The sequence below is a fragment of the Choloepus didactylus genome, chromosome 6 (assembly GCF_015220235.1).
Source record: "Choloepus didactylus isolate mChoDid1 chromosome 6, mChoDid1.pri, whole genome shotgun sequence".
NCBI lineage: Eukaryota > Metazoa > Chordata > Mammalia > Pilosa > Megalonychidae > Choloepus > Choloepus didactylus.
In genome coordinates this window covers 151,069,948-151,095,999 of record NC_051312.1, presented here as the reverse complement: position 1 = coordinate 151,095,999, position 26,052 = coordinate 151,069,948, and the positions used below count along the sequence as shown (strand labels likewise).

The window sequence follows — 26,052 nt, the reverse complement described above, 5'->3', positions numbered from 1 at the left end:
AACCTTGCATCCACCTATACCTGGGAAACCACACAAATCTTATGATTATCTTTCTTGTCAGTCTATCCTATAAACTATGTACACATATATATATACTATAGACCTAATAATAAATACATTGTTTGCTTTAACTTGTTTCTGAGCACCATAAAGAAAATATCTATTATTACTGTATGTAGTCTTAGAAACGTGCTACTTGAAATGCAGTCCATGGATCAGCAGCAGTATCACACGAAAGCATGTTAGAAAAGTGGAATCTGGGACCCCTAAATTGGAATTTTCATTTTAACAAGATTCCTGCAATTAATGTTTGAGACATACTGTTCTAAAGAATTGTTCTGTCACTGAGATTTATCTAAGTTGTTGCATGTAGGTCTAGTTTTATGAATGTGTATTTAGGTTGTTTCCAGGTTTTTGTGTATTTTTTTTTTTTTTTGACATTACAAAAAATACTGCTATGACCAATCTCGTATGTCTCCTGGTGCACAGGTAAAGAGTTTTTGTAGGATATATACCTGGCAGTGGGATTTATGGAAAATGAATTATGTAAACATTCAACTTTACAATGCCAAATTTTTTCCAAAATACTTTAAAATTCATTTTCCCACCAGAGTTTGTAAGAGTTTCTATTAATTTACATCTTCTCTAACACTTACTATTGTCAGACTTCTTGATTTGGGGTTATCTAATGGAGGCATCTTATTATATCTTGATTTATATCTTCTGATTTATTAGTGAGTTTGAAAATCATTGTAAATATTTGTTCCCTATTCATATTTCCTATACTGTGTAATGCCTATTCATTTAGTTAGCCAGTTTATCCATTGGGTTATTTGTTTCTATCTGATTGATTTGTAGCTTTTTATATTTATAGATATGAATGAGTTTTCAATTACATGTGTTGCAAATAACTTCTGCTACTATATCGCCTGTCTTTCCACTTTCTTCAAGGTGACTTACAATGAACAAAAGTTCTTAAGTTTTACTGTAATAAAATATGTTAATATTTCTGTCATGGTTAGTGATTTTTGTCATTTCTAAAGAAATATTTCTCTACCCTGAGATCTGAAATATATTCTCCCACATTTTCTTCTAACAGTTTTAAAGTTTTGCTTTAAGTCTTTAATCCATATGGGACTGATTTTTGTGCTCTTTGTACAGTAGGAACACACCATTTTTTTGAATATGGAAAATCTGTTGTCCCAGACCCATTAACAAATAGTTCCCTCTTTCTTCCAGTTGATCTGAAAGCCTCTCAGGTCATATATATTCATCAATCTGTTTCTTGGCTCTTATATCTTATTTCTCTGGACAATTTGTCTATCCCAGCACCAGTACCACATAGTCTTAAGCACCGCCACACTTTAAAATAAGACTTGATATCTTATAGGGCAAGTCCTTCCATTTTACTCTCTTTTCCCTTAGTATTTTGGCACTCCTTGGCCCTTTCAATCCCCACATAAATTATTCAATCAATATGTCAAATTCCACTCAAAACACTAGGGGGACTTTTTTTTTTTTTAATTAAATTCAGTTTTATTGAAATACATTCACACACCATACAATCATCCATGGTATACAATCCACTGTCCACAGTATGATAACATAGTTATGTGTTCATCACCACAATCTATCTCTGAACATTTTCCTTACATCAGAAAGAACCAGAACAAGAATAAAAAATAAAAGTGAAAAAAGAACACCCAAATCATCCCCCACATCCCACCCCATTTGTCCTTTAGTTTTTATCCCCATTTTTCTACTCATCCATACACTAGATAAAGGGGGTGTGATCCACAAGGTCTTCACAATCACACTGTCACCCGTTGTAACCTACATTATTATATAATTGTCTTCAGGAGTCCAGACTGCTGGGTTGGAGTTTGGTAGTTTCAGGTATTTACTTCTAGCTATTCCAATACATTAAAACCTAAGATGTGTTATCTATATAGTGCATAAGAATGTCCACCAGACTGACCTCTCGACTCCATTTGAAATCTCTCAGACACTGAAACTATTTCATCTCATTTTGCATCCCCCTTTTGGTCAAGAAGATACTCTCAGTCCCACGATGCTGGGTCCACATTCATCCCTGGGAGTCACATTCTGCATTGCCAGGGAGATTTACAACCCTGGGAGTCAGGTCCCACGTAGAGGGGAGGGCAGCAAGTTCACCTGTCAAGATGGCTCAGTTACAGAGAGAGAGGGCCACATCTGAGCAACAAAAAGGTACTCAGGGGGAGACTCTTAGTCACAATTATATGCAAGTTTAGCCTCTCCTTTGCAGTAACGAGCTTCATAAGGGCATGTCCAGGAGGACTTTTTATTGGAATTGCATTATAAATCAATTTGGGAGAATTGATATCTTTATAGCATTGGGCCATCCTTTATATGAACATTGTATATCAATGTCTTTCAATCAAGTTTTATAAGCTCCACAAAGTTCTAACACTTCTGAATGGTTTTATATCTAAGTATCATGTTTTTGCCCTTGTACATTTTATTTTTAATAGTTTTTCTAATGTTCTATTGCTAATATTTAGAAATGTATATATTCAATTTCTATGTATTGCTCTTAAACCAGTCACTTAGATATGCCCTCTCATTGTTTCTAATAGTTTGTCAGTAGATTAATTGAGGTTTCTGTGTAAACAAAGTTTTGGTTCTCATTTCTAATCCATATGTATGGCAGAGACTGCTAACTGTACCAATATATATTCTCTCCTTCCCTCCTTCTTCTTTTTAGTAATAGAACACTGTGAATTTTAGTTGGGACCAGCCTACCTAATAGCTAGGGATCTTATCTACTGTCCCTATAAACCCAGGAACAGAAAGGAAACCATGCTTTTCAGGACTTGGGAATTAGACAACAATAGAAAGTCATTCTCTGAGAGACAATAGCAAAGGTGAGTCCATGATTGCCCTGCTAATGGTCTGGAGAGAATTCCCAGGCCATGCTGCAGGGAGGGGAGCCCAGGCAGAACCAGGCAACCCCGCAGTGGAGAAGTCAGCACTGAACAGCTGCAGGCCAAGGTGCAGAGGAGAAAGCTCAACAAAGAACTCCGAGCATCTGCAGAGGGTCCCCTAAAATCCTCAACTGAATACTGAGCAATGCAAGCAAGGGAGGAAACTACCCAAGGCCAGGGGCATGGGGGAAGGAGGGGGGAAGGGACTCAGCAGGATTAGAGGGGAGAGCACTCAGCCCTGACATGGGAAGGGGAATGATGCTGCTTCCTACCAGTCAGACTAGAAAATTCACTTCAAGGGACCTCATGGAGTGTCCGGAAGGGTTTTGCCTAAGCAATGTGGGCAAATTTAGCCCTGAACTAAACATTGCTCTCATCCCACCTAACAATTCTAAAATACAAAAACCCAAAGGGATCAGCTGTTTCCAAGTCATTTGACTGTGTACCAGAACAAAGCTCAAGAATATTTGCAAGAATGAAAAATATCCAGCCTCCAACAAGGTAAAATTTACCATTTTTACCAGCCAATAAAAAAAATTAACAGGCATAAAAAGAAGCAGGGAAATATGACTTGTAAAAAAGAGAAAAATGAATATCAATCAAAATCAACCCCAAAATTATATAGATCATATAACTGGTAGATAAATATATTAATACAGTTATTGTATATATTCCATAAGTTCAGAAACTAGAGGAAAGATTTAACATGTTAAATAGAGGTAAGGGAAAATAATTTAAGTCCCCAAAAGAACTACAATGATGATTATTATGTCTGAGAGGGAAAACACACTGGAGGAGATTTACAGCCTATTATATATTGCAGAAAAAAATACCAGTGCATTTGAAGACAGAGGAATAGAAACTATTCAAAATAAAACACAGACACACAAAAAAAATGGAAAAAATAGAGTACCTGTGAGAATGTTTTCTTCCAGAAAGGTATTGGATCTGCATCTTCTGGGAGCTAAGAGATATTTTTCACTTGGAATCCCTTCAAACTCTCCTTGAGGGCTGAGGCTCAGTTCCAGCTGCTTCCTGTCAGAGCACAGCTCAGCCCAGGGCCACAGTTCTCAGGATCTGTCTTTGGAGTAACCTTTCCCCTCTCATGTTCCCCATTCCACCTTCATCTTAGAATTTGTTTTCTGGGTTTTGTTTTTGTTTTTTGTTTTTGGAGGGGCAATGGATAGTGTACCCTGGACTCCCACCTTGTCCTCTTGTGAGCTTTTTAATTCATCAAAAAAACAAAACCCGTAAAAGCTGGTTCTTTGAAAAGATCAAATTGGCAAACTCTTAGCTAGACTGAAAAAGAAAAAAGAGAGAAGGCACAAATAAATACAATCAGAAATGAGAGGGGAGACATTACTATTGACCCCATAGTAATAAAAAGGATTGCAGGAGGATACTATGAACAAATATATACCAGCAAATTAGACATCCAATATGAAATGGACAAATTCCTAGAAACACGCAAACAACCTACACTGCCTCTAAAAGAAACAGAAGACCTCAACAGATGAATGAATCAGTCATTAAAAACTTACCAACAAGGAAAAGCCCAGGACCAGATGGCTTCACAGGAGAATTCCACCAATCATCCCAAGAAGAATTAACGCCAATCCTGCTAAAACTCTTCCAAAAAATTGAAGAGGAGGGAACACTACCTAATTCATTCTATGAGGCCAACATCACCATAACACAAAGGCCAGATAAACATACTACAAGTAAAGAAAATTAGAGACCAATTTCTCTTATGAATATAAATGAAAAAATCCACAACAAAATTCTTGCAAATCAAATCCAACAGCACATTAAAAGAATTATACACCATAAGCAAGTGGATTTTATCCCAGGTATGCAAGGGTGGTTTAACGTAACAAAATCAATTTTAAAAATGAACGAAAAACATATGATCATCTCAATTGCTGCAGAAAAGGCCTTTGACAAAATCCAGCATCCTTTCCTGAAAAAAATATTTTGAAATATAGGAACAGAAGGAAACCTCCTCAACATGATAAAGGGCATATATAAAAATCCCACAGCTAACCTCATACTTAATGGTGAAATACTGCAACTTTTCCTTTAAAATCTGGAACAAGAAAACGATGCCCACTGTCACCACTGTTATTCAACATGGTACTAGAAGTTCTAGCCAGAGCAATTAGGCAAGAAAACAAATTAAAGGGCATCCAAATTGGAAAGGAAGAAATAAAACTTTTCACTATTTGCAGATGACAAGATCCCATATACAGAAAATACCGAAAAATTGACAACGAAGCTACTAGAGCTAATAAAGGAATTCAGCAAAGTGGTGGGGTACAGGATCAACATGCAAAAAAATCAGTAGTTTCTATAAACTATTAGTGAGCACACTGATGTTCATAGCGGCTTTATTCACAATTGCTGAAAGATGGAAGCAAACCAAGTGGCCATGGGTAAACAAAATATGATATGTGCATACAATGGAATATTATTCAGCTATAAAAAGGAATGAAGTCCTGATACATGCAACAACATGGATGAATCTTGAAGACATTAAGTGAAATAAGCCAGATGCAAAAGGACAAATATTGTATAATCTCATTGATATGAATAATTCGAATAAGCAAACTCATGGAGTTAGAATCTAGAATATAGGTTACCAGGGGCTGGGTTGAGTATAGAGAATGGGGACTTACTGCCCAATTTGTACAGATTTCTATTTAAGTTGAGTGTAAATTTTGGAAATGGATGATGATAGCATAATATTGTGAGTGTAATCAATAGCAACAAACTGTATTTAGGATGTATATATTACTAGAATAAAAATTAAAAGATAAAACATGGGACTGTGGAACAGTAAACCCTACTGTAAACAATGGACTATAATTAATACTACAATTCTAATATTCTTTCTTCAATTGTAACAAAGGTACAACAGTAATGCAAAGTGTCAACAATAGGGGGATACATGGTAATTCTATATTTTTTATATGATTTTTCCATAAACCTACAACTTCTCTTAAAAAAGATTAAAACTACTCTTGGTTAATTTTTTTTAAGTGTGTCCTATTCAGGATCTAGTTATTCCACAGTGGGAGGGTCTATCAAAGCACTTAGTACTCTATACAACCAGGTGTGGGAGTTAAGCCTAGATCTCTTTAACTTGTAGTTCAGTGTAATTTCCATTTTCATACACAAAAAAAAAACAAATCTTGGGAATTATCAAAATTATCTTCCTCCTTTTCAGTATCCTGAGACTCAAAAAGTGATCATTCATGCATCCCAGAGTATTTTGGGCAAAAAACAAAAAAGCATTTGCAAAGTCTCCTTGAGGGACTGGGGAAAAATGTGGAAATATTAAACTTCCTCACATGGGGAATTCCTCATATTCCCACCAGCATTAGGGAATCCCAATTTAATAAGTCAAGCCCTTGATCTCGGGGCTTGCCCTTATGAAACTTATTCCTGCAAAGGAGAAGTTAAGCCTGCTTATAATTATGCCTAAGAGTCACCCCCAGAGAACCTCTTTTGTTGCTCAGATGTGGCCTCTCTCTCTCAGCCAACACTGCAAATAAACTCACTACCCTCCCCACTACATGGGACATGACTTCCAGGGGTATAAGTCTCCCTCGCAATGAGGGACATGACTCCCAGGGATGAGCCTGGCCCTGGCATCATGGGATTGAGAACATCTTCTTGACCAAAAGGGGGAAAGAAATGAAACAAAATAAAGCTTCAGTGGCTGAGAGATTCCAAACAGAGTCAAAAAGTCATTTGGAGTTTATTTTTATGCATTATATAGATACTCCTTTTTAGTTTCTAGTGTATTCAAATAGGTAGAATTACCTGAATCTGTTGAACTGTAATCCAGTAAACTTGATTCTTGAGGATAATAGTATAACTAAACAGCTTTTATCATGGGATCATGTGATTGTGAAAACCTGGTGACTGACGCTCCCTTTATCCAATGTTTGGGCAGATCAGTAATAAAATAATATCAAAATATATATAAATAATAGAATATCAAAATATATATAAATAATAGAGCAGGATAAGGGGTATGGGATGGTTTGGGGGTTCTTTTTTATTTTTAGTTTTTTCCTTTATTTTGGAGTAATGAAAATGTTCTAAAATTGATTGTGATGATGAATGCACAACCATATGATGATACTGTGAGCCACTGACAGTTTACTTTGTATGGATTATACGGAGTGTGAGTATATCTCAATAAAACTGCATTAAAATACTATTGAAGAATAACATCAAATAAACACACTTAAGTTTCAAAAAAAATAATAATGCTGACAATTATTGCAGCATTTTCAAATAAAACCCTCAAGCATTTATATATGTATTTTTTCAGGTTCTTCACCTGATTCTGATGAGCCTTCAAGCTTGACATCTAGTGAACTACAGTGAGCTATTTCTACTTAACTCTAATTCTCTGTGTTATTTAATTCAAAAAGACCCTTTAATGATTAGAAACGTACTTCTAGTATCAAGTATGTTAAGAAGTCACAAAACTTATTTATATTCTCAAATTGTACTCCAATCTTTTTCTACACATGTGAATCTTGCTGTAGAAGCAATAATAACTTAAGTGCTTCCTATTCTAAAAAGAAAAGTGACCATTCATATATCTGGGAGGGAGAAGAGAGCTTACTCAGTACTCCTTGTGCTTTCCTTTTTTCTGGAATGATCTGTTCCTCTCATCTTCATAGGAAATTTAACCCATCCTTCAAGGACAGTTTCTGTGAAACTTTTCCCAATTCTCTGCAGTCCCATATTTTGACATATTTCTATTATAGCATCACTTACATTGTATCAATATCTGTCTCTTGTACGAGATGGCAAATTCTTTAAGAATAGCACCATATGAAGTTCATGTTAATGCCTGATGGATGAAGGGATGGATATATGAATGACAAATGAATGAAACGGTGTTATTATTGCTCCTTAGGATGCCATGCTCTCTGCTGCCCTCTGGTGGGTATTTATTCTCCAACACTGCATCTAAGGCAGGATGTGCAGATACAGTTGGCTTTTAGATGACTCATTTTCCAATTTATGCAAAACCTCCTCCTCCTATTTTGGTACTATGGTACTCTACCTTTATCACGTCATCTATCAACCTCCTCAATTATTGAGAGCTTTTGTACCAGGATCATAGCCCTTCTCTCTACTCCAACTCTGCCATCATTATAAGCCACTTCCTCTCAATGACTTAGACTCAAAATTTTTTTTTCCTCAACCCTAACACATTATCCATGCCCTACTTCACAAACTTATTACTTAGTCACACCCCTTACTTCAACACCACAAAAACATTTTCATCTCCAGATACTTAGGCTCTGTGGTAAGCCAAATAGCAAGATGCCCACGTCCTAATCCCCAGAACCCACCAATATGTGCGCTTACATGGCAAAAGGCCCTGTGCAGATGTGACTAAGTTAAGGATCTCGAGATTACCCTAGACTATCTGGGTGGGCCCAATGCAATCACAAGGGTCCTTACAAGAGGGCATCAGGAGGTTTAGAGAGAGAGAAGGAGCTATGAGGATAGAGATAGAGTCAAGGCCATCAGCCAAGGAAAGCAAGCAACCTCTAGAAGCTAGAAAAGGCAAGAAAACAGATTCCCCCAACTAGAGCTTCCAGAAGGAACATAGCCCTGCTGAGCCATTAGAAACTTCACGTCCTTCAGAACTGTTGCTGAAGTCATTAAATTTGTGGTGACTTGTTATAGCAGCAATAGGAAACTAATACAGGCTCCAACAGACCAATCTTTGACCAAAGTGTTTGTTCTTGTGGCTCACTCAATCTCTTTCTCCCAGTATACCTAACACTATTCATACAGTTGATTATCTCTCCATTGGCTTCATTCCCTTTCCTATATACTTAGACACCATGACTTTAAATTTTAACAACTACCTTCTGAGGACTGTCAAGGTCCTATCCACTTATCCTCATCTCCCCTGATACCCTCAACCTTGAAACAGACTCACATCCTGCTTTTGTCTCTCCAATACTGAAGTTACTGACTATCTCAGGAGAAAAAATAACTCAGTGATATGACTTGGTGCCACACCTTCTCCAACTGCAGTAGTTTCTCAGGCATTCTTTATTCTTTGGCATAACCCCCACCAACTCCTTCTTCTATTTGTCTCAGCAATCCTTCAAAACCATCTCCTCTTCTAGGTTCCTGCCCCATCTCTGCTCCTCTCTTTAGTAAGTCCTGTTGTCTCTATTTCTGAGAGACAACTGGGGTGTTGCATGAGCTGACTGGGGCCTGGCCTGCAGCAAGCCCCCTTGCTCACAATGTCTTAGTTTGTTTCTCACATGTACCTTTGCATTGCGCATCTGCCTGAAGGACATTGCCTTGCTCATCTGCCTGAAGGACATTGCCTTGCTCTTCTCTCTGCTGTCTATACCCTACATTCACCTAGAATACACTGATTTCTCTTTATTTTTCCAACTTAAGAGCAAGCTTTTCTATGAAGACTTTACTGGCACCACCCATTTCCCCAATTGATCACATTTATGATACATGCTTCAATTGCGACTATCATAACATGGTTGATAACATTTTATTCCGTTTATCTATTTAGGCTTCTCTTCCCCTTGGACTAGGCTGAGAGTCCCTTGGGGAGATTCACCATGTCTTAGTTGTCTTATTATCTTCAACGCTCAAGCACTATGGCTATCATGTTTGGAAAAACAGTAAGAAAGAAGAAAGGACCCCACAAGATGATAAGTAGGGGCCACTCAACCAACTCCCCCATCACAAACACACACTACCACCATCTGGGTGATTAATCTCTTTGGCATCCAAGGGCTGCCCCAGGTTCCTAGGCAGACGCTCACACTAGTCAAAATGACAAGTGCATTAGTATGTCCATCTGAGAATCCTGCTTCATCAAACTCACTCAAGAATCAAGAAGGCACTCTTGGCTGCCTCAGTGTTTCAGACCATCTGGCTACATGGCACCGTGCCCACATACAAGGTCAGCTTCTTACCACCCGGACATTCCAGATTATGCTGCAGAGTTAACTTTCTCTCTGAACTGACACTGGGAAGTCTTCAAAATTATCTTTAGTACTGGCATTATCCACTTTTCTATTTGAGTCCCCATCTGGGTGGCAGGGATATTTCCCCCAGAGCATCGCTGTGAACTCCTAACTGCCCCTGAGGACAATCAGAGCAGTGTGGGAGGACAAAGAGGGGCAGTGTACACTTCCTGTGTTTCTCTACTGTGGGAAAGAGAGCAGTGGTGAAGTAGCCTGTCCCAAGGAAACACTGACTAATATCTTGGGTTTTTTAAGGGAAGTGTACAGTCTGCTTGGTGGGCATTTTGTTCCTAAATCAAGCTGTTTGCTTTAGGAGTGATTAGCCATAAACTATGCCTCATATCTAAATAATTCCCTTTGCACAAAAGAAATCTTTGCACTGAAGATGAGAGAGGAAGCTGCAATACACATCCTGTTGGTGCAGATTTTGTTGCAATTTGCCTGAAGATTCCTTTAAACATCAGGGGAGTAATACTGTAATGATCAAAGGCTGCTTGCAGTGTAGAAAATGCTGAAAAAGGACAACCATGAGCAGTTCTACGCAAATGATAAATGTCTCTGCCCAAAAAAGAGGATTGCTGCATTGCAGACAGAGCTCCTAGGGACCATGGTTGGAGAGGAGCTGGCTTAATCCAAAACTGGCACCAATACTCTTATACACAGTGGGTGCTACTGTCAGATAGTTACTCTTCCTACAAATAAGCCAAATATGCTAAAACTGAAAACAAACATAGAACATATTCCAAAGCAAATTATAAGAGGCTTATCTGAAAACACATCTCTACCTAGCCTTCCTTTTCTGTATATTTGGGAGAGAGAAAGGAAGAAGAAATAGAGGTGGACAGTAACTCTCACTCAGGAGAGTGCTCCCTGTAAACATGAAACCCACAGTGATCTTTCCTTCCCCTTAGTATCTACAACATTTTGCATTTTACTATTATTAGATCTCTTGTCATGATTATACAATTATATAGTACAATTATATATAAGCCCCAATTATATATATAATCCCCAATTAGCTACAGGTTCCTTGAAGACAAGGACTGCTTCATATTTCTCCACACTCCCTATCACAGTACTCAAAGATAGCAGATGCTCAAAATATTTGATTACTTGGGTAACGCCATTAGTAAATAAGCCCCAACTCACAAATTTGATTTTGTGATACATTAATAAAATTTAAAGAATAATTTTATCTCTGTATTTTTAGTGTAATTTTATTGAGATATATTCACATAACCAGATAATCATCCAAAGTGTACAATCAGTGGTTCATGGTATCATCATACAGTTGTGCATTCATCTATATTGTTGTATGGCTTGTATTTTGCAGTTCCTGAGAACAAGTTGGGTGGGCTTTGTATTTGGGGGCTGGGAGGTCCTTGGGAGAAGTGAAGTGAGTTATAATTTTTCAATGAAAAAATGCCCACATGGATTTAAATAAACTGGATTATTAAGAGTTTGCCTAAGTAGTAAGAGGTGTTTGCAGATTTCATTTATTAATAAGAGCCTGGAACATGTTTTAAGATCTCCTAAAGAAGCTGGAAGTCTGAGTCTTTTAAGAGCACTAGTGCAAGGCTGCTCCTGGTTTGATGTCACTTTGGGAACTTCTGCCATCCTGCCCCTCTGCCCTTTGGCAAACACATGCTCTACCCCCTGCAGGTTCTGCAGACTCCTACAGGTTCTATCCCGCCCCCCACCCCCTGCAGATTCTACACCCCTGCAGGCTCTGCCTCCCCCACAGGTTCTAACCCCCACGCAGGGCAGGATCAATCCTTCACACGCACTGCAGGTAATACTTCCCCACCTCCCAGCACATACCCCTCAGGTTCTATCAAACTCCGCAGGTTCGCAGGTTCTCCCCCACCCCTCGAAGGTTCTACCCATCCCCCCGCAGGTTCTAACCCCCCTCCCCCACCCCTAGCCCCCGCCACCTGCCGTTCTTCCTTTGCGCAGGCTCAGAATCAGCTTGTGCCTGTGATGTCACGCAGCCCTTCAGCACTAGGGGGCGCCCGGCGGAGCCGCGCCTGTGTGCTAACCCCGCTCTCCCAGCATGCCTCTCTCCTGGTGACGTTGCCCGGAAGCCGTCGGCTGCAGCGGGCTGGCTGGCAGTGCCGACCGGAAGCGGATTGCTGGGGCCGTCCTCTGTCCGCTGACGCTTGTGCGCCGCGGCCAGGCGGGCGGACACCAAATGCGGGCGTCCAGCGTCGGGGGTTCGGTCTTGGCTCCCGCCCCCACGCCGGGCTCCGAGCGGTCCCGGCCTGCAGCGGCCTTCGGGCTTCTGTAAGTGTGGGGGGCCTGAAGGTCCCTGCGCCGCCCTCGCCGGGGCAGCTGAGCGGCGTCCGACCGGTGCTATGAAGGTGCAGGCTTGTTCTTGAAAATAGCGTCTCTGCCGGAGGCACTTAGTTTGAGGGCGATGTCGGCGGTAGGGTAGAGGTGAGACAGTTGCCTCTAGCTTTGCAGTTCCTGTAGGACTTTGAGAGCCAGAAGCACCGGCCTCCTTATCCGAATAGCATCCGGGTTTCCTCACAGCCACTACATAGCCTAATGCCTCTGCCCCTAGTCCTGAAGTTCCTAGACAGTAAGTGCCGAGGATTCCCGTAAAATAGAAAGAGGGCAGTCGTCTCGGGGAACCACTTGGTTCTCTCAGCCATGAAGGCAGAGACAGTGCCACCATGCCAGGACTCCCCAGCCGGGTCCGCCAGTAGCCTTAATAATCTATTGAGTAGCCGGAAGCTGATGGCTGTGGGAGTCGTGCTCGGCTGGCTACTTGTCATCCACCTCCTGGTCAATGTGTGGCTTCTCTGCCTTCTGTGTGCATTGCTAGTGGTGCTGGGAGGCTGGCTTGGCCCAAATGCCATCTTGGGGGCTTCAGGCCGACTGCACTTGGAACGTTTCATCCCAGTGACCGTCTGCCCTCCCAACCCTGAGGCAGAGGGGCAGCTGGAACAGGAGATCAACCGTACCATCCAGATGATTATTCGGGACTTTGTGTCATCCTGGTATCGCTTAGTGAGCCAGGAGCCAGCCTTTGAGGAAGAGATGGAAGCAGCCATGAAAGGGTTGGTCCAGGAGCTCAGGAAGAGGATGGGTGTGGTGGACAATCATGCTCTTGCCCAGAGAGTCCTCACTCTCTGTGGTTGTCATCTGCAGAGCTACATTCAGGCCAAGGAGGCCACTGCAGGGAAACAGAGTGGTCCAGTTGAGCCCTCGCAGCTCTGGGAGGCCTACTGTCGAGTTACTGCCCCACATCCCGCTGTTCAGAGCCCCACGGCTGAGGTGGCCTATACCCGTGGCATTGTGAATTTGTTGCTGCAAGAACTAGTTCCCAAACCCCACTTGGAGACCCGGACTGGACGCCACGTAGTGGTTGAACTCATCACTTGCAATGTAATCTTGCCACTGACCAGCAGGCTGTCTGATCCTGACTGGGTACACCTTGCACTCGTGGGCATCTTTTCCAAGACCAGAGATGGTCCAGCACAAAAGGCTGAACCACTCTGCTCAGCCAGTGCCCTGGAACAGCCTTCAGTGCCCAAATCTCTGCCACTGCCTGTTCAGGTGGAGAGTCTGCCAGATGTGAGAGCCGCTCCTCTGGTAGCAGCCCCAGTGCTCCTAACCTGCAGTGAGCCGGACAGCCCTTCTGGCCACTCCCCAGAGGTGGAAGAAGGCCATGAAGCTATAGAGGAAGATTTGAGTGGGGTGCCAGAAGAAAGAAAAGTAGGAAGCAACCCATCTCATTTCCTACAGCCGGACACTCGAGGCCCCCTGTTCATATGTGAAGACTCAGAGCTGGAGTCTCCACTATCTGAACTGGGCAGAGAAACCATCATGCTCATGGCCCCAGGTAACTTCCTCTCTGACAGGCTCCAGGATGCCCTATGTGCCCTTGGGGAGTCCCAGGCTCTGGGGCCTAAGGACAGTGAGACATCTGAAGGAATTGAGGGAGCAGAGGCTGAGGAGGGGCCAGGGACAGAAACAGAGAAATGCCTTATGGTCTCCCTGCCAAAATCCTGCCCAGAGATCCAGATCGACACAACGGATAAGGAGGTAGAAAAAGGAACTGTCACCCCTTTGACAGCTTTGCTAGAGGGTCCAGAAAGGACCTGTCCCCCACGACCTTCATGCTTAGAGAAGGATCTCTCTGATGGTGTGAGCTCTCTAGATCCTAATCTGTCACAGGTTCTGCTCTCCTCCTCTCCAACTGGTTCTCTCCATTCAGCCACCTTCAGCTTTGAGTCCCTCAGCAGTCCAGATGGCCCAGTCATCATCCAGAATCTTCGTATCACTGGCACCATTACTGCCCGGGAGCACAGTGGCACTGGATTCCACCCATATACGCTGTACACCGTGAAGGTAACAGGATTAGAGTTGCAGTCACCAGCTGTGGGCTGGGAAGGGGTTTGAAAAGCAGAGAACCCTGAAGCTAATGGTCTCAGGGAGAGAGACTAAATTTGCTATATTTAATTAACAAGTGTCTGTCTGTGCATAGCTTGAAGCTAATTTGTAAGGCAGAGTAAGCTCTTATCCTATACCCACACAAACAATCCTAGAATCTCAGGGTTGTTAGGATACTCAAGGGCATATTTTTCAGTGATTCCCAAACCTGGCTATACCTCAGAATCATTTGGGCTGCCTTTTTTTTATTCTTATAGATTTTATTTATTTATTTTTAAATGCAATTTTATTGAGATGTATTCACATACCATATAATCCATCCAAAGTATACTATCAGTGGCTCATAGAATCATCATATAGTTGTGAGATATACAGATTCTGATGAGAATTTTGAAGGCTGGGGTCTCAGGATTCTAAATTTAAAAAAACAAAACAAAACAAAACAAAAAGCAACTCTCCAGGAGACTTGGAGGCAGCCTGTCCTAAGGCCAGTTTTGGGAAACTTCTGTTCTGGTCTAACCAACTCCTGGTACTTAAACCACTTTCAGATTATCTCTGCCAAATGGTTCCCACAACTGTGCTTAAATGGTTTAAATGCCTCTAGAAATGAGGAACTCACTACTTTCTGTGGTGTATATGGGTAAATAACTTACCTTCCTAGCAAAAAGTACAGATGATATTAGTTTGAATAGAATTTTTGAAAAGAAAAAAAAATTGTCAGGGAAGAATTTGGGGAAGAGAATTTCTGGGCAAGAAACTATCCATTAGATTTTACTTGCCTTCCCTTTGAATTTTTCTTACTCTTGAGTCCAGAAACTACCAGCATGCACAAGCCTCAGTTCCATGCTTCTCATTAAATACCAGTTGAAGTACAAGGAAAAAGGTCATTTTCTTGATGTTAACACAGCTGGAGCATGAAGCTGGCATTTTGAAAAGTAATGTTATGAATTTGTCAAGTAGAAGAGAAAATGGAAATAATTAGAAAAATGCATATACACATGGACACAAACTCCTTATAAAATAGACAAGTTTTGAAATATTGATGTCTGGCCATACAACAACTCAGTCTAGCCTCAAAGGTCTGGGATAACTTTGTTAACATTTTGCCTGGCTTTTTGTCCTCCCTAACTCTGGGTTTCCGTATGACAGGCACTTTTCTCACGTGTGTTATCGTCCTAGTTATTTTATCTCCTATTTGTGACATGTTCCAACACTGACATTAAACAGCAGTTTTTCCCTCATTAGGGAAAAAAAAATGATTCTTTGGGTAGAATTTTTTAAGTTCATAGTCGTTCTCTTTATTCTTTTTGTTGTTGCTGCTAAATTTTGATACCTGCTGTAACTCATCTCCAAGTAAGCATTAGAAAAGGCAAAGTGAAAAGTGAGCAACAAAATAATACATCCAGTTGGGTGTGATGTGAGAGAGACTGGGTTTAGATTTTTATGTGGACATACTATAACTGTGATTTTAAATTGTACATCTGTGTTATCACACTTTTTGATGGTAAAACATATTTGTAGTTTTTAGGATGGAAGTGAAGCCCCCAGTACTGAATGAATCCCTCAAGGAGCACAGTATTCCACGGAAAGGATCTTAATTCCCAGTTTGAGTCTGAGAGCCCCCCTCCTCTGCATTCCACCCATCTCTCTTACCTTCTTCTCAGTACTGGCCAGAGGGATCACTCCCTCACAGCAACACAGAATGAAAACCTCACCTTCTCTGGCTCTAAAAAAAGTGTAAAGCAAGTCCCACCAACAAGGAGACAGTTTTTTTTTCCATCCTTTGCCCACAGTACAATACCTCATTCAACCAGTAACTATAACCTACTCTTACTAAGAGTGAGCACACATGTAGTTCTCTCCCAGCATTTTCTTATTTTTGAACTGCTCTTTCAAAAAGTGTTCCCATATATTGAGTTGGGGCCCTTGTGCTTGTCAGATGTTTGCCGTCTTCTTCAGGGACGTGCAGTACAGTCATCTCTTCCCACATACTAGTCTTCCAAATATAGGAAGACAGCCAACTTTGACCCCTTACAATACTCATGTGACTTTTGATCATACAAATATTGTATACTTAGGGGGAAAAATAAGTTTAGCTCTAAGAATAGCAATTAGGAAGATTGATCTGCAAGGCAAAAACACATATCCTTTATGCATTCCAGGCACAAATGATTTTTATTCATCTGGTATTTTGGATTATTTGTTCTTCCCTCAAGTAATATAGTAAGTGATTGAGTGTAATGTCAAATGGTTAGCCTCTTACAATGTTATATCCTCTGTAATTTAGGGGTGAAAGAGGTGGGATTACTTTTTATAGATTTTATGCCTTCTGTTTTATACTCTGCCATTGGGGTTTGAAAAGCAATAGTTATGTAGCCATTTTTATAAGTAAAAGAAAATATCTAAGAGAATGAGCTTTGGGAGTAGAAGTAGGAGTGGGGAGCAGTAAAACTCATTTCTGACTCTGGGCCACAAACATAAGGAGTGCATCTCATTCTTTAATTCAGCCACCCTTGGAATTTGAGTTATTCATTACATCCCAAGGGCAGCAATCAGATATAGTAGGTTCCAGAACAGAAGAGGAAAATCTCCCCTCCCTGTACCCTTACTCTCCTCTTACTGTGTGCCCATTGAGCAAACAGGCATTAAAACCAGAAGAGAAGACTGCCTAAACCTGGTTTACTCAACCAACAAATTTCTTCATTCGACAGTATGAGACAGCCCTGGACAGTGAGAACAATAGCGGCCTGCAACAGTTGGCCTACCACACCGTGAATCGCCGCTACCGGGAGTTCTTGAATCTGCAGACCCGTCTGGAGGAGAAACCAGAGCTACGAAAGTTCATCAAAAGTCAGGAATTTCCCCAGTTCTAGACTGCCTGTTTGCTTTTTACATCTAGCCACTCTCATCTGAGAGCTTGGTGGCCTAGTGGTTTGTGGAGAGGGGTAGAGGGGGTGGAAGCACATTCTCGAAAGTCCTGTGCTCCTGGTTTGCTTCAGGAGTTTTGGGCTTCAGTCTGGACAGCACTGATCCTATCCTTTCTGAGGAGTATGCCACTAGATGCTTGATTCTGGAGCCCCATGTATTTGGACTTACGAAAGAAGCTTTTGAATCTCTATATATATCCATGAAGTAGTGCGAAGAGATACATTAACTTTTCCATTCCATAGATTGCTCTCTCTTAAATATTAAAATAGTATCCAGAAATCCTTTGTCCACTTCTTTCTTTTAACAACCTGGCTTTTTTTTCTGCTATTTGACACCTGTAGGACACAGGGAAGATAAGAGAATGTGATAAAATCTAACTCAGGAATTAAGCTAGTAAATGCTATTTACTAAAAAAAAGAAAAATTGTTCTCATGAACACCCAAATAAACATTATAATAATTTTTGGCATATATTGTGAATTTCAGGTATGTTTTCTTTCCTAATAACAATAGCCAATATTGAGCCAGACTTGAATAAATGTACCAGGTTCTCTTCTAAGCACTTTACGTGGTTTAGCTCATTAAATTCTCATAAAGGCCTATGAGATAGATACGATCAGTATTCTTATTTTACAGAAAAAAATGAAGTCAAAGAAAGATTTAGTAACTTGCCTAAAGTTATTATGTTATTAGGGCGTGAAGCCAAAATTAAACTCAGGCAGTTGGACTGGAGAGCCCCCTCTCATAGAAACTGTACTGTGTGGCCTCTTATACCTCAGTATTGACATTAATAGTAAGAGTAGGATGTATATATTATATCCCTGGGGCATTTTTGGAACTCCTAAAATTAAAAAAATCCCAGTTCTGCTTTCTTTCTATGTATTCTGTGTTTTATGTGGAATACCACTCAGTAAATGCTAAGCAAAAAAACTTTTTATTGTGTTTTTGTTTTTTTTCAGATGTGAAAGGTCCTAAGAAACTCTTTCCAGACCTTCCATTTGGAAACATGGATAGTGACAGAGTAGAAGCCCGGAAGAGCCTCCTAGAATCATTCCTAAAAGTCGGTGTCCTTCCTTGGCTCTGCTCACATTCTAACCACAACCAAGGTGGGGAGGTGTGGGCACTGTAATTTCTCTCTCAAGTTCTTCTTATGTCCTACTTTTGCAGCAACTATGTGCTATTCCTGAGATTGCTAACAGTGAGGAGATGCAAGAGTTCCTTGCTCTGAATACAGATGCTCGAATTGCTTTTGTCAAGAAACCGTTCGTGGTCTCCAGAATAGACAAGGTACCAGCGGGGCCAGCACGCCCATCTTTAGTTTGTATCCATAAAGATGGAATCCATTCTCCAGAATGGGGGGATGCATGGTTGGGGGTTGGAGAAGCAGCAGAGAGTTGCTCACAGATCATGGCCTAGAATTTTCAAGACCAAATACTGGTTAGGTCACCAACTTGCTGAATTACAGTGAGATATTGTTGGGAAACAGTGGTCTTGATGCTCTCCTTGTACACACACCTCATGGGGATGTCGAGCCTGTGTTATTCTAGTAGATGCCTGTCAGGATCACGCTGTCCCTCCACAGATAGGTGGGGGCAGGAGAGTCTTCTGGAGGTGAAGGTCATCCCTAGTGTTGGTTACTGAGAAAGAGAACCCTAAGACAGGAAATGAAGCTGGATTTGAGCAATGTAGTGATTCTCTGCTAGAGACACCTAAGAGGGTGTCTCAGAACCTTTGGAAGTAGGAGAAGGGCATTTGTGTAGCATATTAAAGAGCCTGTAGGCAGTTATTACTAACCATATATCAGTCTCCAGAGCTGAAGGATGAGGTTTATCAAAAGATGGCATGTGTTCTAAGAGGTTGGAAAACATTGGCTCATTGGCAGGAGAAGGGCCTATCTCACCTCTAGACTTCAGGGAATAAATTGGAATTTCCCATGGTAGGTGTGCTGTATTATGTGGGAAAAGCTGCAAACTGGAAAGCATTGGACTCAGTAAAATCCCCAGGGTCCTGTACAGATCATTTCATTCCTTGATTCTGTCAACATCTGTTTGCTGGAGGCCTGTTTTGTACCAGACACTGTACTAGTTGCTGTTGATACAGCAGGGAGCAAGGTGGGCAAGTCCCTCCCCTCAAGAAGTGCAAAAACTGCAATCCTGTCAGTCTAGAGAGCAGGTTCTGTTTTCTAAGCCTCATAATCTACATTCTTACTTTCCTCTGTTGTTTTCTCCTTGACTGTTTTCTCTTAGACTTCACTAAGGACTGAATTGGCTGTTTCAGCCTTGTCTTAGCTGTGCCAGCCATGCAACACAGCAAGAATTAGCATGGAAGGATTTAGAGAAGGGGCGGAGCTGTTCAGAGGCCAGCAGCCCTCATTGATGAGAGACACCAAAGGACAAAGAAACGTTTCCTTCTGTTTCTTTGATGTGTTAGAGTGTTTTTTGGTATATTTTCCTTTTTAGCAAATATCTCTATGTCATTTTCCTATTCTGAGAAATAAAGATAATTGTCTTCTTTAGTGAGGATTATTTTATTTGGCTTAAAAAGGCTTTGGTCTTTATGAGTAGAGAAGTGTTATAACAATTCCAGATACCTTAATTTTCATCTGAGTGATTTTTGTGTTCTGTACCTAAAGAAGAGAAATTGAATTAACTGGAAGACAAAACAACAAATTCTTACTCTGTGTGAATTACTCTGAGCATGTTTTACTATATATGCCACTAGACTGTATTTCTTAGTTTTAATCATCTTCACTCTTCCCTTTTTTCATATACTTTTGCCTTTATTAATTCTACTTATTCAAATCTTGGTGAAGGTATTATGAGTTTAAGAACTGAAAACCAGGCTTTTACATAAAAAGAAGTCGAAAATGCAAAGTACTTTCCCAGCCTACAGAATGCCTTGGTCTTTAATTATCTCCCTCTTCATTCTGGCTTCTTTTCCCGTAGTGTCATTTGTCTTGTTTGGGGAGGCCACAAAAAAAGGGGGAGGATAGTTGCCCCTAAGTCAGTGGCTGGTCACTTTGACTTTTCTGGTGGCTCGCATGACTCTCTTTGTCCTGATGGTACAAGGATCCATGAAGTCACTGCTTGTCCAGCTGTTCCTCTCTAGGGGGACAAAGGGCCTTACTGATCCTTCACCTCTGGCCTCTGCAGATGGTGGTGAGTGCTATCGTGGACACCCTGAAGACAGCATTTCCTCGCTCTGAACCCCAGAGTCCCACCGAGGAGCTGAGTGAGGCTGAGACAGAAAGCAAGCCTCACGCAGAAGGCAAGAAGGCTAACAAGTGAGAAGCCCCTCCATCGCCCAGCGACCCTTTCCCAATTCTCAAGTTGATCCCCAGCCCCCAGCCAAAGCTTCTCCCCACTCTCAGGCCCTTGAGGGAGGAGGCGAGTCATTTGTACCAGTGTTTATGCAAACCCAAAGGAGCCTGTGATGCTGCATAGCAGTGCTGAGTGTTTGCTCTTGCCAGGGAACCCAGGGCCCAAAATGGCCAGGGATTTTTGACTAGAAGGAAAATTCCTAGAATCTGGATATTCCCACTTCTCTGTTTTCCTGGGGAATTGAGTTGTTTCTTTCCTATTAAGAATTAAAGCTTATACTTCATCTCTGTTTGCCATCATTTCTGGAAATCTTGGCTCAGAAATTGCATATACTAGCAACAAACAGGAAAGGACTAGATTGGAAACCTACAGGGCCTAGTTTTGTAACAGGTTGGTTGTTGCTACTCTTTCTCGCACTCAAGCCCAGATGTTCCCAGCAGCATTCAAAGCCAATGTGTGGAAGATCACCACACTCACTTATTCTGGAAACTTCATCTGTATCTGGGCCATTACAAAGAGAGAGGGAAAGTGTGTTTGTGTGTGTGTTTCTGTCTATTTGTCTCTGTGTTCATGTTTCATGGACCAGCAATAACTGACTCAACAGTTCTTAGATTTTTCTTAACGGGCCCGTATTTTGAAGTGTGACAATAATGCCTTTGCTTATGAGAACACTCTTCCTTGAAACTGGTAATCCCTTTTCTGGTTTCATGTGGAGCACTAGGGTAATAAATAGAGGTGCAGAAATGGTACCAATAAAGAAAAATTAATAAATCCTTGATCCATGCCACTTGTCTCTTCACCAGATATTTAATGAGTGTCTACTATGTGCCAACCACTCTTCTATCCCTGTAGGGATACACCTATGACAGGCTGGTCCCTTCTTTATGCTGGCAAAAGCCCTTTCACAAATGCATTATAGAGATAGAGCTTAGTACTAGAACTGTGTGGAGTTGCCCGATATACATTTTAGGGGAGATTTCAGGGCCAAGTCTCCCCTGGCAACCGTAACCACAGTAAGCTCCCAAGAATAAGAATGGGTGTTCTTGTTTCAATGTTTAATTCTTGTCAGCCCTTTTTGCAGGGACCAAAACCATGAATTATGTTCTATTCCTGCTCTCTGTTTCTGTACCAGGTCCAGACTGAGGTTCTCATCCAGTAAAATTGCTCCAGCCCTGAATACGACTGAAGCACATGAGAAGGTTCTCTATTGTTTCCGAGAAGGCAATGTGGTAAGAGCCCCACACCTGGAGAACTTTAGGAATTAATAGATGTAGATCCTGCAGTTGTAGGCAGGTACACATTCTCCAAAGCCAGAAAGGACTTAGGTGCTCTGCTAAAGGACTTCACCAACATCTGGATTGCTAATGTTTATGCTAAAAAGATTTTCCCTGAGTGATTTGGAATTCCTGCTAGTTCTGGGTTGGCCAGTTGGCTTCTCAAGGGTAGTGAGATTGGGATAATGGATGACAGGATGAGAAAGGCAATCCTTGGAAGAGCACAGATGACTCAAAATTGATAGCTGCAAGTGATAGTCTAAAACAGGCTTGTTTTACTTGCGACTTGGGTAAAGGATAAAAACTTTCCTCAGGTGGTTCTGTCATCAACTGGGTTCTATACCCATGACACTTTTGCAGGGGAGGAACCTGGAGTACTGCATGTGCTCTCCTACTTACTGCATTCTTTATGTGATGTGACACTGGCTATTTCTTCAGGAGCCAGAGATCCTATCCCTGTCTGGAATGGAATCCTTTATTGAAAACCAGAGCAAGTTACTAGAAACACAGCCAGAGGAAGCCCCAGAAAAAGATCCTGAACAAATCCCCAAAGGATGTGTGGATCACGGCTTCTCAGGTGCACCTGCACCTGCCCAAGACCTCAGCAACAGTGATCCAGGTAAGTGACAGAGTCTCTGCTCTCCCAGAGAAGGGATCCAGGGTCCAGTTCACTTGGGGCTTCCATCTCAGTTTTCTTCAACAAAGCAAGACACATGTTGAGCACCAGTGTTATCGCCTTTGGCATATGTTGGCCTATCAATGGACCACTCCCTTTATCTAGAAACTTCCTCCCTTGCCTGTGTCTGTGATACCACTGCCCTGGTTTACTTTTGGACTCTCTTGTGGTCCCTTCTCAGTCTCCTTTGTTAGCTCCCTGTTTTTGCCTTCCAGAGCTTCACTGCTGGCTCTCTCTTCTTACTCTCCACACATTCCCCGGGTGATCGCATCTTCTATGATGCCTATATGTCTTCATCCCTGTGTATATACACAATAGCTTACTGGAAATCTCCACTTGCATATCCCGTAGGGCAACTCAAATACAACATGGTCAGCATGGAATTCATCTTTTTCCTCAGATCTATTCCTTCTTCCTTATTTACTGCCTACTGCCATGCAAATGACACTACCTAGCTACCGACAGTAGAACAGGGAGGTAGAGGAGATGAGAATGCCTCTGTCTTCCTTATAAGCATTTGAGGGAGATCAGGTTTGTTGGCTTCCCAGGAGATACGCAGATGTGTTCTACAAAGGAAAAAAATGAGAGCCCGAGATATTAACCAGTGTGGTTTCTGAAGTAGGACCTGGAAGAACAACTTTTTTCTTTTTTAAACCAGACCAAAAGAATCCAGCTGGGAATGGAAGATCACAAAATCCTGGGCTCAGAAGGGAAAAATAAAGCCAATTTCACCATTGTCTGTAGGTGCCCATGAACAGATCGCCTGATCTCTCCTCCATGGGACCTCAGTGTAATGATGTGGAACAAAGGGTTAGCCCCATTCCTTAACACATCTCATTGGAGAGTAAATAAAGTGGTCTGGTGGCAGATGTACCAGAGAATTTTAAATATAAAGAAGATGGGTAAAATAATACCATTCCAGCCAAAAATCAGGCCTGGAACTCAAACCGTCATATCTCTGAAAGGATGGTTTATGCCTGAGCCCTTCCGCCAGTGTGGAGAGACTTGAAGGCTTACAGTATTCATAAGAAGGGGAAGGTCTTCCAAGAGGACTTGGTGTCTTTTGCTTTCTTATTTTTACTGCTATGACTTATTGTCACCACATGGTGGCAGCTCCGGGCACATGTGAGCCCTGAGAAAATAATGGAATTGAGGAGGATGGCTCAGGCACCAGGTGCTGATATTTCCCAAGGCACTGAATAGCCTACCATTGAGCACATAACTGGAAAGCAAACGTGTTAGCTCCTATGCCTCCTTGATATCCAGTGCAGATAAAGAAAATCTATATTGGACAGGATGAAGAGGGAAGCTGAATTCAGTTCTAGCAAATCCATCAAATCTGAAGTTATTCATGATTTAAAGAACTCTTGAGGAGAGGTTGGGGAGGGCAGGCCCAGAGAGTACCCATTGGTCCTAGACTGGCAAAATTATTATTGATCATTAATTACGATATTCATTACAGCAATAGCACCAGCTATCTCAGATTCATTCTATAACATTCTGTACTTCTGGGGAAGTCACCTGGGAAGCAAATCAGAGGTGATGTTGGCCCCTCTGAACAGGGTTAAAGAACAGGTGCTTCCATCTATAAAATACATCCCTTCAGGAAAATTAAGATTGTCATGGGTGAGCTCACTAAACAGGAGACAGATCAGTAATTGTCAAGGCATTTTAACAGCAGTCTGGTAGAACCACATGCTATCCCCAAATCAAACTGAAGCCTCCTGAATCTTGACCCAACAATCTGAAATGAAGGTGCTTTCAGTGTAAGTTTTTACCCAAGAGTGAAGTCCAAATTTTCTGCCGTCGGCATTTCCACGATGCTTTGTGGGGTTGAGTGGAATGGGAGGGTGGAAGAGATTTGGCCTTGCCAATTCTGGTTAGTCACCCACGATGAACACTTACTTGGAACAAAATATCTGTATTTCCCAAGGAAATACAGAAGAAAGAGGAGCCAGCAAGGCAAAATAGTTATATGCAGATCTTTTAAAAAGATTAAAATATTTTCTAAGTGACAGAATATCAGGAACATGAACAGAAAAAAATATAAAGAAAAACAGAGCCTAGCACTGAACTTGATTTGTATCAGAAGGGTTATAAAAGTCCAAGATAGAGAAGACTGGGTGCCACTGTGTGCACTGAAATACATCCCTCAAGTTGTGGTCTCTTCTGGCTCCCTTTGCTGCCTGTTTGTCTCCAGGGACAGAGACAGAGTTAGCTGACACAGCCCTGGATCTGCTCCTCTTGGTGCTGATGGAACAGTGGAGGTGGCTGTGTACTGAAAACATGCAGAAAGTTCTTCATCTTGTCTTTGGGACCCTAATTCAGAGGTAAGACTACTGAGTTCTCCTCCACATTAGAGTCTAAAATTGGACAGGAATTGGATGTGACACTGAATTTTTCCCTGGGAAGGCTAAGTGTAGAGTCCAGGGGACCTGTGACATGAGGTCCTCTGTTTTGGAGGTGCAGACTGCCTGGCAGGTGTCAGAGAGCTTTCACTAACCGCCTTGTTGTCTAAGGTTTGAATATGGCTAGTTCTTTCAGACTTCGGGCATACCCGCTATTGTTACAGACAGTGCTTGTGGTCTTAAAGTACTTTAGGGGAACCTCTTCTGTACCAGGACCAGTTCTCCAACCAATTATACCCCCAGCCCTCTACCCTTCACCTTTTTACCATGGATGTTTTTTTCTATTAACTGAGAATATATAGCTATTATAATAATAAACAGTAGAAAAGACAAGGTTAAAACAGATCAATGTTACTGAAATAAAGATTGTTTCTTGGGGGGATGGCGTACATAAATATTCACAACTGAAGGAAGACTTACTAACACAGGATGAAAAGAATAAAAGGATACTTGGTTTTGAAATTTAGACTTTAATCCAGATGTTGTGATCTCCTGAGAGTTCTGTGCACAGGAGTTTCTAGCTGTTAACTCTAACAGCTAAAGTAGATGTAGGCTTTAGTAGACTGAAGAAGGCCTGAGACAGTCTCTGAACAGGCAGACACACAGGTGCTTGGGCTTCAGCCACTCTTGCCTGATCTCCCTCTCCTTGTGAGACACCCTAGCAGATCCCAAAGTAAGAAGCCGGCAGATCCTGACCTCTTTCATTAACATGTGGCCAGTGCTAACAGGTCACTCAAAAAATATCTTCTTTTAAGAAAATAATGATGTATCTGTCCATAATCTAGGAACAGCATGTATAAAAAGCCATTAACAACAAGCATTTAAGTCTCCCTTCCCACGTTCAAAGTTACTTAGGATCAGGGAGGCTAAATAGCTTTAATCATAAAGAGACTAAGTGAAAGAAGAAGATGCGCATTTCTATTTGCTGAATGCTTATCGTATCCCAGCATGGGGCCTCTTTTTACTTTTTTTTTTTTTTTTAATACCCCAGTAGGGTAGATATCCCCACTTTAGAGAATAGGAAAATAGAGCTTGGAAAG

The 26,052-nt window shown here is 41.5% G+C and overlaps 1 protein-coding gene across 5 annotated transcripts in view; it reads left to right on the top strand.

Annotated features, from left to right (window-relative positions):
- The first annotated feature begins 12,120 nt into the window (after positions 1 to 12,120).
- Positions 12,121 to 26,052, top strand: part of SNX19 (sorting nexin 19) — a 39,979-nt gene continuing 26,047 nt past the window's right edge. For 3 of the 5 annotated variants that reach the window (XM_037841971.1, XM_037841975.1, XM_037841972.1), the window contains exons 1-8: positions 12,121 to 14,365; positions 17,119 to 17,257; positions 18,294 to 18,394; positions 18,502 to 18,621; positions 20,487 to 20,617; positions 21,787 to 21,883; positions 22,367 to 22,547; positions 24,805 to 24,934. In XM_037841971.1, coding sequence (XP_037697899.1) covers positions 12,662 to 14,365; positions 17,119 to 17,257; positions 18,294 to 18,394; positions 18,502 to 18,621; positions 20,487 to 20,617; positions 21,787 to 21,883; positions 22,367 to 22,547; positions 24,805 to 24,934 — 2,603 coding nt within the window. In that variant the 5' untranslated portion in view covers positions 12,121 to 12,661. The remainder of the gene's footprint in view (positions 14,366 to 17,118; positions 17,258 to 18,293; positions 18,395 to 18,501; positions 18,622 to 20,486; positions 20,618 to 21,786; positions 21,884 to 22,366; positions 22,548 to 24,804; positions 24,935 to 26,052) is intronic. The other 2 variants (XM_037841974.1, XM_037841973.1) reach the window with 2 other exon arrangements.